Raw genomic sequence first — 15362 nt, forward strand, 5'->3', positions numbered from 1 at the left:
CATGCCATCAACCTGATGTATGTCTGCAGCCGTTCAGATTTCAGTAGGCTTTGTTACGGTTGGTTGAGAGATTAGTTTTATAGAACATACACTATCGTTCAAAAGATTGGGGTCAGTAAGAATTTTATAAGAACGCATAGGAGGAGGGTGAACCAACTTTAGGGAAAAGCTAGATGCGATTCCTCCTTATAAACAGAATGTCATGAAATAATTACGTCACCTTTCATCAACCTACACATCCCAGCATAAACACTCTTGTTATTAAAGTGGTTATGTTCACAAACCACTATAATTCGAACAGGCAAGCATATGTGTGATCTGGCATATAAAAAAAAAAAGAAAAGCCCAATGCAGCAAAACATACGTTTTATTCAAATTCTGAGGCCTTCCCCAGCCTTACACATGGTCCGCCTATGCAGCAAAGACACATTATTCAGTAAGGATGCATTAAATTGATCAAATGTGACAGATATATTCAGTGAAGATGGTTTACAATCATGTCATAATTTATGAACCTTGTTTACTGCTTCCTCTTGTTGTCTGAGATTGAGACTGAGATTCTTGGAACATCGCATGAAATGGTGGGATGGTTTGATTACTGTATGTAAAGGGTTCTAGAGGTCTGGTTTCACAAATCTATACACAATGTAAACATTTGCTTATTGGCCTATATTGCCTATATTGGATCACAGTATAGTCAAATCAGCCCAATCTCATGGAAGTGCGCATCTATACCACGAATGTTATTTCTCGTGCCATTTATACAGCAAAACTAGTTTTCGCGTGCATATGATACGCACTTTATGGTGTGTAATACGCACGCACTCCCCACCCCTAATCCTACCCAAGGGTTTTCAGTGCGTAGCATATGCACACAAAAAACATTTTTAAATGGCACGAGAAATATCATTCGTGGGATAGATACGCACTTTCATGAGATCGTGTTGAGTCAAATATAAGTGAAATATCTCGAAAGTTGAGTCACCAGTTTATCCATTTTAAAACCATTTACAGAGCTCATCGTCTGCTTAACTGCACCATATGTCAAAATGTTATAGTTGGCAAAATGTATATGTTCTTGGCTCAAGTTTGTTGTGATATAGAAAAACTTGACTCCGGACCCTTGCCTGTGCCTTTTGCATGATGACTCTTCTTTGAATCTTGGAGCAATGGACAAAATCATTCTTTTTTTCAGGCTTTACTGCAGCAGAAGCAAAAAACAACAACAATACTCAAACTTTAGAGGGATGCAAATGACATATCAAGATATACAGTGCTATGCATAAGTTTAGACACCCATGCTAAAGTTGACTAAAAAGAGGAATGAAAAATCATATTTTGGAAATTGAACTTAATGCCTTAATTTAAAAAAATAGGAAAAATCCAACCTTTAAGGACACCAATTTTCTTTGTGAATGAATAATGTATCGTAAATAAATAAATGTTCTTCCTTAAAATACAGGGTGCATAAGTTTGGACATCCCTATGTTAAATTCCCATAGAGGCGGGCAGATTTTTATTTTTAAAGGCCAGTTACTTCATGTATCCAGGATACTCTGCATCCTGATAAAGTTCCCTTGGCCTTTGGGATTAAAATATCCCCACATCATCACACACCCTTCACCATACCTAGAGATTTGCATGGTTTTATTTCAGTTAGCCTAATAGCTGGTTTGATTTGCATTGAGAGATGATCTTATGGAAAGTACTCCATGCCAATCTCTAGATATGGTGAAGGCTATGTGATGATGTGGGGCTATTTTAATCCCAAAGGCCAAGGGAACTTTATCAGGATGCAGAGTATCCTGGATCCATGAAGTAACTGGCCTTTAAAAATAAAAATCTGCCTGCCTCTATGGGAATTTAACATAGGGGTGTCCAAACTTATGCACCCTGTATTTTAAGGAAGAACATTTATTTATTTACGATACATTATTCATTCACAAAGAAAATTGGTGTCCTTAAAGGTTGGATTTTTCCTATTTTTTTAAATTAAGGCATTAAGTTCAATTTCCAAAAGATGATTTTTTATTCCTCTTTTTAGTCAACTTTAGCATGGGTGTCTAAACTTATGCATAGCACTGTATCATGTTTATTGAATATACACCATGGAATGCTCTTTAGCTAGGTTTAATAAAGCTAGACCACGAACAATACAGGCTTTTTGACATTTATAATGTTACAAAATATTTATTTCTATTTCAAATAAATCTTTTGAAAACATATGGTAGCTTCGAATGATGAAATGACTGAAATTTATCTCAATATTCACTTTATTTTGAAAAAGAGGAGGAATACATTTTCACCTCTGGATGAACTTTTTCTTTAAACGAACAGATGTTTGAATCAAGCTAGCTTTTTAAATGGTCTCGTTTTCGCCTTTATGAACTGTTAAACTCATGTTGCCAGATTATTATCGCTTGAAGCAGATGGTCATTTCGTAACATTACCTAGCCTTTCGTTTAAGGAGAGATCTGGAGTCATGGAGTTCATTGAATGGATGTGGAATAATGGATTGGTTTAATGTGGTCTGTCGTGAGGACAGTTGAAGTGAAGGTGAAATTTGAGATGCGTTTGTGCCGTGTAAGTGTGCTGCTAGTGTTTCTGTTTTTAGATGGATATGAATTATTGATGCACTGAAGATTTCCACCGGGAAATAAATTCCCCTGAGGAAAACACACTGACACGTGTGAGCACTCTTGATCTTGAGAGCTTGGCCACTTTCAGCAAATACTGATCTATGATCAAATCCCCCCCTGAAGTAATATTCACACCGTGGCGTCAATTCACTAAAAATCAAGGTATGGCAGGTTCAGATGACGTCATCCAATCTAACAATATCACATGACGATATCAATTAAATTAAGTGTAGAATAACAATTAAGTGTAGCACTTTTTACATCATGATTACACAAAAACGTAAGAAGGTAAAATGAAGATCTCATAGAATGGTGAAGTCCATGTTACACAATATAATTATTTAAAGATCTGTAAAATCCACAGTGGCAACCTCTGAGCAGATGGTTCAAAAACCATAAAAACACTGCCATACATCACAGTCATTAGCAAAGACGGCTTTCATCTGCTTAGAGTTTATTTACCTCTTCTGTCTCAGAATTATGTACTTACCCAGATGTTGTTCTAAGGCCATATTACCTTCTTTTTTTGGAACACATAAATGTGCTTGCGCTTGTCCATTTAAAGGTGCAGTAAGCGATTCCTGAGAAACAGTTGATATTCAAAATCAACCCAAACAAACACACCCCTCCCTTCATTGCTCCGCCCCTAAAGTTCACGAACACGAAATGCAAGTGTGAATGTCTCTTTATCATAGCTGAAGCGAAGCAAAATAACGCCTCATGAAAAATAAAAGCGAAGATGACGAGCGAACACCAAGGAAGAACAAAAAATGTACATGCATTACACAAGAATACAAGCAAGATTTGGACGTTATAGTCACCAGCAGCAGATGAGCAGATTCGTTAAAGGAACGCGCAAACTTTTTGGGACTTTAGCTTATTCACTGTATCCCCCGGAGTTAGATAAGTCCATACATACCCTTCTCATCTCCGTGCGTGCCGTAACTCTGTCTGACGCGCCCACCGCTAGCCTAGCTTAGCACAAAGACTGGAGGTAAATGGCTCCAGCTAGCATGCTGCTCCCAATAAGTGACAAAATAACGCCAACATTTTCCTATTTACATGTTGTGATTTTTATAGTCACAGTGTGTACAAACAAGGTCACATGAGACACAACCATCTTCTAACTGTATACATACTGGGAACTATATTCTCAGAAGGCGAAGCACTGCTACTTGGGTGGAGTGATTTGCTCGTAGCGCCTGAGAAGCCCCGTGGTGAGGAGCAGAGAGTTCGCTCAAAGTGTTGCGCTAATCACTCCACAGAAGTAGCAGTGCTTCGCCTTCTGAGAATATAGTTCCCGGTATCGGTATGTATACGGTTAGAAGATGGCTGTGTCTCATGTGACCTTGTTATTTGTACGCATGGAGGAATTTATTCGATAAATGTGTTTCCATCGTAGTTTATGCGCATGCTTTCTTGCCAAACAAAGTATATCTGACTCAATTGAGCGCATAAGGTTTTTATTGGAATCTTTAGAATTGATGCGTGTTTTGGCGTTTCCGCATGTTTTTTTTTTTATGCGGATGAAAATACGCACTTAATAGGTGGATGGAAACAGCTAATGTTATGGAGCAGAGGTAGCGCAAACTCAGTGTCTGTTTTCAGGCCTTCTCGCTTACGTCACAACACCAGCGTGTTCACAGCTTGCCCTTTGTTTTGTTTAGCGTGTTTGTTTTCGAACTACCACAGTTTGTGCCATTAAGACTTATAGTGTGTGTGTGCTGCATGGCTGTTCTCAGGGACAATGTAGGGCACTGTTGACAAAGAAACTCCTCCGTTAACACAGCTGGAGGGAAAGAACTCTACCGTCTGATGGAGATAGACAAAGATGCTCTTTGAAAACTCAGAATAAGCCATGACTGATTCATAGTTTCCACTGCTCTACATTGGACTGTGAATTATGGGAGTGTGAGTCGGACATTTTGTGTCAAGATATAGCATACATTTGAGAGAAAACGTAAGTTTTACTTATACTATTTGTGTATCTGGAGTGTCCAGAGTAAGACTGCAGTAACTACTTTTGTGTTAGATAACATAATAGTTCTCACAAAAAAAAAGAAAAAGTCTGTGGAAAAAATACTATCCTCATCTATATTAAAGTGCCACAGAATAAGATATTGACTTCAGTCATTCATAAGATTTTGATGTCCTGTAGATAGCTTGTGGAGGTACGCTGTTAGAGACATCTGCTGGAAGACATGCGAATTGCAGCCTAAACCCCAATGCCATTATTTTCTTCATTTGTCTTATGGGTCTTTTTTTTCCAATTATTTAATCTCAATAGTTCAGCTGAATAAATAAGCTTTCCATTGATGTATGGTTTGTATGTATAGGACAATATTTGGCCGAGATACAACTATTTGAAAATCTGGAATCTGAGGGTGCAAAAAAATCGAAATATTGAGAAAATCGCCTTTAAAGTTGTGCATTTCTGTTGCCGATTATGCTGCATCCACTCACAAAAATACATTTGTGATATATTTAAGGTAGGAAATGTATAAAATATCTTCATGGATCATGATCATTACTTAATATCCTAATTATTTTTGCCATAAAAGAAAAATCGATAATTTAATTTTGACCCATACAATGTTTTGTTGGCTATTGCCACAAATATACTCGTGCGACTTATGACTGGTTTTGTGGTCCAGGGTCACATTTTGTCTAATGATGGATTTAATTGAACATTTCATGTTAATTATGGATCACTTTAATCATTTCTGTATACACAAATGCCATGCATTTATTTTCTGGATGTTTTTATTTGACCAAAATTCTGACTGGATCTGACCCATTAGAGAAACATTTTTGTACGTTACACTAACATTTAATAACCACAAATTGTCCAAATACATATTATTTGAATTTGGAACAGTAACATTTAAATCTATATAATACATAATATATATATAAACAAATTGAATTCTTTAAATCAGATTATTTTTCTGTACATTCAAATGTTATGTAAATATTTTCCAGACATTTTTAGTTTACCAGAAATGCAGTGTAAATTAAAGTATTAGTGTAGAAAAATATGGCATTATATAGATAGTGTACTTAGTTTATATGTTAAATGTGAGCATACAGTATAAAAACCTGATAATGAAATTGGCAGGGGAGTGTAACAGTTATGAACACTAGAGGTCACTGTCACTCTGAAAACATCTGCTGGATTCAGTCTATTATTCTTATCAATTATTTTAAAATCTCTTTATTATTATTATATATATATGTATTTTTAGGAACCAGTAATTATGTCTTATTTGCTCAACAATACCAGTGTTCATTTGCATTTTGGTACTTTTTGAATGTTAATTTTGGACATTGCATGCTGAAAATAGAAATTACCCATTTCTGTGTTGATGTACACCGTTAAATTTTAATTGCAATGTAAGAATTAATATTTGTACACACACACACACACACACACACACACACACACACACACACACACACACACACACACACACACACACACACACACACACACACACACACACACACACACACACACACACTTTGAACACTGCAGCATGCGTTCAGAACACACTGGAATGCGTTTTACCATTAAGTTTAAAATAAAGTGTCACACAAGAGCTGCTATCCGGTACAATCAGAATTAGTCATGGAACCTGTATTACATAATTGCACAATAGATCTATAAATGTTCCTGGAGATTGGAAAAAAAATTGCTTTAAAATCACATTGCCATTCAAAATCCCTCCAGTATCTCTCTGTCTGTCCATTAGCCCAAGCCTTACACTTACATCAGATCTGAGACAGATGGCAATGATCAGAGCAGCGTTTCCACCACAACACACACATTTGCTATTTTAGACCATCTGATGTTCTCTCTCTGTTTGCCGGCTGTGTACAGGGGAACGTTTTTTATTAGCTGGTATGATGGATGGTTGCTGGTAGACTGTGTATTCCCACATGGAGTGCTGTAAATCCTGACCTGGTTATCCTATAGTCTTTCTGCGTAATTAAATGGGGTGGGGGGTGGGTGGTGGGGGGTCTGACTTAAACCCCTTAGAGAACAAGTGACATTTGATCACAGTTCTGGAAATAAATACACTACACAGGTGAAAATCCTTCAGAATCGATAGTTTCAGTGTATTTCCATGTGTTCAATTTATATATATATATATATATATATATATATATATATATATATATATATATATATATATATTGACTCTCTCACTGATACTCTCACTTTTGTTCAATATAATGCTTGCTAAATCAAACTAGTATTAATTTCTTTCAAATAAATAAATAAATAAATAAAACCTTACTGACAACAAACTTTTGAACAACGGTGTATATGTAAATTGCATGTGATTTTTTTAATGTACTCCTGTGACATTTAAAGAGTAAATTTAATATACGAAAGATAAAAAAGTTTAAAAGGGATATAGTTCACCCAAATATGAAAATTCTGTCATTTACTCATTGTCAAGTTGTTCCAAACCTGTATGAATTTCTTTCTTCCGCTGAACACAAAAGAAGATAGTTTGAACAGTTACTGGTCCCCATTGACTTCCATAGTATCTTTTTTTCTATACCAATGAAAGTCAATGGGGACCAGTAACTTTTTGATGATAAACATTCTTCAAAATATCTTCCTTTATGTTCAACAGAAGAAAGATTTTAGGAATAAGGCTGAAAGATGACTCAAAAGAGTGCAGTATTTTTTCCATCGCATGTTTATGATTTTGTTCTGCCAGTTGACTTCCACTGTATCGATTATGGGAGACGGTTTGGTTACCAACATTCTTCAATATATTATATCGTCAAAATATCTTCTTTTATGTTCCACAAAAGAAAGAAAGTCATAAAGGTTTGGAGCAACTTGTGGGCGAGTAAATAATGACCGAATTTTCATTTTTGGGTGGACTATCCCTTTAAGGGATTTAGTATGAAGTGAAATACTCTGTCATGATTGGTCGGTTTAGGTGCAGACCCAGGTGGTCACTGGTCACAGTGACTGATTATTGTGTGGCTCCTCAGGGGGTTAATGCAGGATAAGACTAGTTCATTATCTAAAGTGGTGTTGCTGAGGGATCTGATAAGATGATCAGTCAAGGAAAGAGACAATGAGACACACAGAGAGTAAGTACAGAGGATAGCCAAAAATAATTGTGATTTAGTTCAAAGTTAAAGGCCTGTTTCATGAGGCGCGTCCTTTTAGGCCAGGGAACGTTCATGGAGAAAATTTATGTTGAATGTGGAAGGAAAATGACATCATGACAATGCTGATTGGCTGATAAGACCACAAGAACATGCGCTAGCTCTTAAAGGGACAGTCCACCCAAAAATGAAAATTCACTAATTTACTCGCCCACATGTTTTTCCAAACCTGTATGACTTTCTTTCTGTTGTGGAACATAAAAGAAGATATTTCGAAGAATATTGGTAACCAAAGCGTTTCCCATAATGGAAACAATGGAAGTCAATGCTGAAACTGGCAGAACAACATCATTGGTTCCAATAGTTGCAAAACCGTTGCAGCCCCCCTCGAGCGATGGAAAAATACTGCACTCTGTTGAGTCATCGTTCAGCCTTATTCCTAAAACCGGATGGGTTTACTGTTAGGAACCGTTAGCCTATTGCTCGGCATGGTCGTGTAACGGCCAACAAACATGAGTCAGTTTGGACCAGGTAGACAAACACTGTTCCCTCAATGTTTTTCCATCTCCCAAACAAATGCGGAAGGGTTTCATGAACTGCAGATTTCCGACACCTTTCAAGGCTTCTCCAATCATCAGATCTAAACATCATTAAACCTTTGAGGAAGTAACAGTGTGACGTTCCATTTCTGCAGATCTGGAGTGTGAGGGAAGACCTCTGTTTTGTGCTCCTGTGCTCCGTGTAAACATGCAGCATGAAGGATTTGTTTTTTATTAAATGTTGGATCTGTTTGTAGCTCGAAAGTCTTGTGTTGTAACTCATGGTCCAGTTTCCCGTCCACACTGATGCAGAAACAGAATAATAACAGAAACCAGAGGGAGCTGCCGGAGGCTCTAGTTACGAAACACTGCTTGTCATTTATTGGTATTTTTTTCTCTTCTGTTTGTGTGTGTGTGTGTGTGTGTGTGTGTGTGTGTGTGTGTGTGTGTGTGTGTGTGTGTGTGTGTGTGTGTGTGTTGTTGTGTTCTTTGACACTTGCATTAAAGGAGTAACCCAAGCTGTAACAAAGAACGGGCATATCATAGTAACTCAGGATTGGTTTCTTTTGGGCCATCTATCAACCACCTATCAATGGCATAACAATGACCCAAAACACTCGAAAACCTTACCAGTTGCATAGCAACACCCTGGCAACTGCATAGCAACATGCACTACTGGTCAAAAGATAGGGGTCAATGAATTTTTTTAGGTGATGAATACTTTAAATTGAGCAAACGTGACAGTAAATACAGTAAAGACAGTTTATTTTTCAAATGAATGCTGTTCTTTTGAACTTTCTGTTCAAAGAATTCTGATTTTTTTTACACAAGAATATTAAGCAGCATAACTTTCTTTCTTTCTTTCTCCCTCCCTCCTTTCCTTCCTTCCTTCCTTCCTTCCTTCCTTCCTTCCTTCCTTCCTTCCTTCCTTCCTTCCTTCCTTCCTTCCTTCCTTCCTTCCTTCCTTCCTTCCTTCCTTCCTTCCTTCCTTTCCTTCCTTGAATGTCTTCCTTCCTTCCTTCCTTCCTTCCTTCCTTCCTTCCTTCCTTCCTTCCTTTCCTTCCTTGAATGTCTTCCTTCCTTCCTTTCCTTCCTTCCTTCCTTCCTTCCTTCCTTCCTTCCTGTCCTTCCTTCCTTCCTTCCTTCCTTCCTTCCTTCCTTCCTTCCTTCCTTCCTTCCTTCCTTCCTTCCTTCCTTCCTTCCTTCCTTCCTTCCTTCCTTCCTTCCTTCCTTGAATGTCTTCCTTCCTTCCTTCCTTCCTTCCTTCCTTCCTTCCTTCCTTCCTTCCTTCCTTCCTTCCTTCCTTCCTTCCTTCCTTTCTTCCTTCCTTCCAGGCCTGTTATTTAAATATACCACTGCAAATGCCAGAGATGACTGTATGAAGATATCACCAAGGCACATAACAGAGGAATATAAACGTATATTTATAATACATTACTTGTATGGTCAGGTTGAGTGAATGAACCGAGCAGTGGCCAATAAGCACAATCTACCATGTAATGCCTCTCCTCTCCCGCCTTTCATTTAATAGTGACTCTGGGAGTTATAAAGCTGAGAACTGTAGATTTTTTGTCTAAAACTTTTGGGGCGACCCAAGTGATCTCATATATTACGTGCAGACGGCCCACTGCAGGGAACTGTGAACAGTCACTTCCAATAACACTTTCTCTGCTAAACGGTCTCAAGCGATACATGTGAAGTATTTACTTTGAGATACGCCTCAAGAGGTTAACAGCCGGAACAACTGGTCTGAAGAAGTTTTGCAGAGACTGTTTACTGAAAATTTTGCCATGGAAAACATGGCAACACCAATATAAAAAAAGTATACTATATATATATAAAATACTAGAATTAACTTGATATTATTTAATAATATAAATCTATACATGACGGCAACGTCATCACTGTTTGCGCACACAACCAGGAGGCAGAAAAAGACGTTTATTGAGTCAGCAGTTATATACAAACAATAAGGAAAGCTTCAATATTTAAGGTTGTTGCAGTAGCGGACCAGCTCACGAATCTGGCTTTCTGCCTCTCGTATGCGCACGCACCCTGTAATGTTTGTAAACAGGAAACCCGTGTATTAGATCTTCTTTTTTTTAACAAATCTTTTATCTTTTATTTATTATTGTTTTTTTGGAGGGTAGTCCAGATATTGGCATGCTTAAGTCTCTTAAAACTGGGAATTTTCCTACTGCATATTATTCATAAATGTCATGTCCTATATGCGTCTTAATTGTGGCAGTTTCCTTTTATGCGAGACGGATAGCAGATCTCTCTGATTTAGGGCTTTTAGGACAGTGTCCTGCCTCTATTCGGCTACAAAGGAGTTCATTCTAGAAGGTTTGCAGTGACCTCATACCGCTGATCTGAAAAAGAGAGTATTCATTCTCCCACGGGAGCCACAAAGGAGGAGATTGAGCGAGAGGAGAAGGATGAAAAGAAAGAGATGCAGAAACAGATGAGAGGATGAAGAGCTTGTCATATTTTGGACTACATGGGGGGAATGTAGATATTAGAGCAAATGTCCTTAAGGTTTTTTGGGGGGAATACCAGCCATGAATGTGTGCATGTGCGTGAATGTGATCAGAGAGACAGTTCGGCATATTTTCATAATATGTATGTCATGTGAAAAACTCAATCTATTCAAATCCAACTATTCAAATCAGCCACTTCCAGTAACAGTATGCTTTGTTCACTCAAAAAAAAAACTTGATATTACAGTCAGCAATGTGTAATACGAGGACGTGCAATGCTAAAGCCAGTATGTAAACAGGTCACATGCTGCGTTTGTCAAGTCTGTTACACTGACACCGCAAATATTCAAAAAAGGACTTAACTGTTAACCCCAGGTATGGTTACACTTTATTTCGATAGTCCACTTTAGACATTCTACTAACTATAAGTAACTTGTCAACTAACTCTCATTAGAGTATTAGTAGACTGTAGTAGACTGTCAGTAGACTGGTAGGTTAGGGTTAGGGTTCGGGTTAGGAGAATAAGTTGACTTGTAGTTGCCAAGTTACTTAGAATGTGTGTTGGGGACCAACAAAATAAAGTGTTAGCAGATATTAAGCAGACAGTCTACTAATCCTCTAATGACAGTTTGTTTACATGTAACTGCAAAGTTACTTATAGTTAGTAGAATGTCTAAAGTGGACTATCGAAATAAAGTGTAACCCTAGGTATAGCATGAGCAGTGTAAAATGTGAATAAAGATAACCCAGGATTATATTTACCAGGAGTTTAGAATGACCCAGGGTTAACTATTTCAAGTGGGAAAAGCTCTGGAGATGCCAAAAAACCCTAAACCAACCGCCTTGACCTGACTGTATATATACGTACTAAAGGATCCATTCAGAATAACTAAACGCAGCAACGGAACAAATCAAAACATTATCCCGAATGTGTGTGAAACAACGTGAATGTACTGATGTGTCTGTGCTTCAAAATAATGTGCGATCTTCGGAGTTGTTTATGCATCAATAATAACGGACTCACGTGCTTACTGTAAGTCTCCTGTATGTCACCGCAGTCCTTTATCTTAATTGCAATCCACATCCATCACAACTTTACCAGCCGAGAAACGTAGTTTTCTTTACATCAGCGCTGTTTTGGACTGATTGTGTGAATGAATTTGCATACTGGAACATTGGACTGAAAACTTTCCCAGAGTTTAGCGGCTTAAAATGATCTGATCGCAAACAAATAAGTGAAGTGTAAAGGGTTAGAATAGACATTTCTGCCTTCCTGGGTTACAGGTGCTTGCGCCACTGTAGATGCACATAAACTCGTGGATCATCAAATTATGTTAATGACGCAATTTCACTTGCTTCAGTAATTTATTTGCGTTAAATTATTTTGAGCGTAGAGTGACAAATAGTAGGGCTACTAAAAAAATACAGTAATGTGAAGAGTCAACAGACTTGAATGTTTCTCTCCGCTTGAAATGTCAGGAGAAACGCTTTTTAAAGCAATTATACGGAAATATATTTTAAATCAAGTTTAAAGTTATTTTACCGTACTTTGCATTCATAAAAGTGTGGAAATGACGCATTTAAGATGCTCTTTAATGGTTTTAAATGTTATTAGTGATCCTATTAACCATTGGCACACAACCACAATATCATAGAGAGAGCAACCACTTAGAAACCGCCTATGTGAAGTTCTCAGGCCAACTCCAACATTATGGCGCAGAGTTTTGCAAATACCACTTATTATCTTTAGAAAACAAAAAAAAACTAAAAAAATGTTGTTATTCTAAATTCTAAAAGTTATTAATCTTTCCATTTTGCGTCTGTGAGCATGCAACTGTACTGTATGTGTCTGCACTTTTGCTCACTTTTATTGTTTGCCACATTGCCTTCATTTTCCATAAATAGATCTCATCCCTCGTCACAGTTTAATTTGATTTTACGCTGATGGTTAGGCGACGCACACATGCCGCGTGTCATTCTGATCTATTAATCAGGGTGTGTTAAAGAGATCCGCCCTCTTTATCCCAGAGCCGGAGGATGAGAGGACGGACGGGGGGGGGGGATAAAAGGATAGAGAAAGAGCCACGGTTCTGTTTGGGTCACATGATCAGATGTTGTGGCGATAGCAGCTGGCCCCTTCGATCTTAACACACACTCGCTCCCTGCTCTGGCACACTTCTTGCTCTCACTGCATGTGTATGTGTGTGTGTGTGTGTGTGTGTGTCTGACAGCTGTCTGCTGCAGGACATTGTATCACTGTGACTTACCATGTCACTCTGCTGTTGCTTTTTTTACAGGGATTATGGATCCAAACGCAAGTCAGGTAAGACAGCCTTTTATTTACCTCTCGTCTCAGTGTTAAACCTGTTGCCGGGTTTAAGAACCAAGTCAGCCCTGCTCACTAACTCAGCATGCCCTCCCTGTTATTGCGGCATTGAATGACTTGCTGTTTTGGACTCAACTCAGGGGAGGGAAAGGGTTTCTTTTAAGAATTGGACATGACTCAGAGGTTTGTAGAGCTCTGGGAGTGTCATCTGTAAAAGGTTTGGGAATAACTGGCAGGATTTTGAAAGAAAGCCACATGAAAGTATGTGCATTTGTACTTCACACTGTTGCCAAAGTGGTCTCAGCCAAGTCGTCCGGCTGAAGGCACAGAAAAGCATGTAACCAACCTGGGCTTAGCAGTTGGTGCTTTTTTTATTTGTATTTATTTATTTTCTGAATGTGCATGTATAAATAAATATGTATAATTGTTTTTGTTATTATGATGTTAAGGCACAGGGATTTGATTTATGAGAAGGATTAAACCAAGTTTCCTTTGCATAGCATACTAGGGTGTGTGTTTTGTGAGCGAACAGCCGTTCTGCAGTTGGGATGCATATCCAGACACACACACACACACGCGCGCGCACGCGCACACGCACACTAATGTAGTTTGGATTGGAGTGATCATTGGAGTTCCTGTCTTTTCTCCCACACACATCCCTTTGAAACATTTTCCGTTTTTCATCTGTTTGCTTTCCGCTTGCACACACATATTCATTTGCTATTACAATATTTGAAATTCGCCATTTGGATTTAGTTTTTGTTTTGATGTATAAAATAATTCCAGATGTCATTTTATTTTCTGTCCTTTTAACATTTATCTGGAGTCTGTTTCCGACATGGAATAATAATACAACTGTTTTTTACAAGTTAATTGCGACTTTTTTAAATCTCACAATTCTGACAATCTTATATGTATCTATAATTTCAATTAGAAAAATAAATAAGAAAAAAAATTTCAAGGTGCAATCCTGAATCTTAGTTTTTTGTCATCTTCAAATCTCATGCACATTGAGCTGACACAGAATAAAGTTTTAAACATGTGCCACAGGTTCTGTGTTGCAACACTTAAACCCATGTTTTGAGATAGAAACTAGTACTCATGTGATTCTGATGTTAAGAGCTGAATGTGTTTGGAAGGTAAACTGCACATGTACGATCACATGTAGTTCAGCCTAGAGTCATAATAGTCATTTTTAAGAAGTGTGCAGAGTTATAGCCTTATACTGTAGTCATTTCAGTACAGTACATTTGTGATGAGGGAAAGTACCGGTAGGCCTACTAGACCAGATTTTAAAGAGCTTCAACATTGAGGTTTGCAAATTTTTTGTCTATTGTAGGAAATAACACACACACACACACACACACACACACACACACACACACACACACACACACACACACACACACACACACACACACACACACACACACACACACACACACACACACACACACACACACACACACACACACACACACACCTTCGAATGAGACGTTAAACCGAGGTCTTGACTCTCTGTGGTCATTAAAAATCCCAGGATGTCCTTCGAAAAAGAGTAGGGGTGTAACCCCGGCATCCTGGCCTAATTTGCCCCTTGACCTCTGTCCATCATGGCCTCCTAATCATCCCCATATACTGATTAGCTTCATCACTGTCTCCTCTCCACCAGTAAGCTGGTGTGTGTATGGCTGCCGTCGCATCATCCATGTGGATGCTGCACATTGGTGGTGGTTGAGGAGATTCCCCCCTTCCATATGTGAAGTGCTTTGAGGTCCCAGAAAAATATATAATATATACATTATATAAATGTAACAAATTATTATTACACTTAAGGTGTACACTTAAATATGGACAAACCCAAACGTTGGGATACATTTTTTATTTATAAATTTAACCCAACGGCCGGGTGTGTCCATATTTGACCCAAAATTGGGTTGAAGACATTCTTTTAAGACAAAAAGACATCCTTGAGTATGGTGATTTCAGGCTCTCAGGGGATTTCATGTTGGATCATTTTAATCTTGCCAAAACCTAATCCAGAAAAACATCCACCAATTGATTTTTTTTAGACCAGTAAATATTTATTCTGAAGAAACATAGGCTACATGTTTCGACCCCCTTTGTAGTATTTATATGGTCTGCAGTGTCTTTTCAAATATTTGTCTTTCCATTCATCATCTGTTTGTTAATTCACATTTATTTGCTCTCACAACATTTGAAAATTGCTAACATTTGGATT

At 38.0% G+C, this 15362-nt stretch overlaps 1 protein-coding gene across 6 annotated transcripts in view; it reads left to right on the forward strand.

The window, feature by feature from the left end:
- sh3pxd2aa (SH3 and PX domains 2Aa) overlaps nt 1–15362 on the forward strand; it is a 107438-nt gene that overhangs the window by 54393 nt on the left and 37683 nt on the right. For all 6 annotated transcript variants that reach the window (XM_079614726.1, XM_079614728.1, XM_079614725.1 and 3 more), the window contains exon 6: nt 13092–13117. In XM_079614726.1, coding sequence (XP_079470852.1) covers nt 13092–13117 — 26 coding nt within the window. The remainder of the gene's footprint in view (nt 1–13091; nt 13118–15362) is intronic.

Source organism: Phoxinus phoxinus (assembly GCF_949152265.1).
Source record: "Phoxinus phoxinus genome assembly, chromosome: 6".
NCBI classification, from domain to species: Eukaryota; Metazoa; Chordata; class Actinopteri; order Cypriniformes; family Leuciscidae; genus Phoxinus; species Phoxinus phoxinus.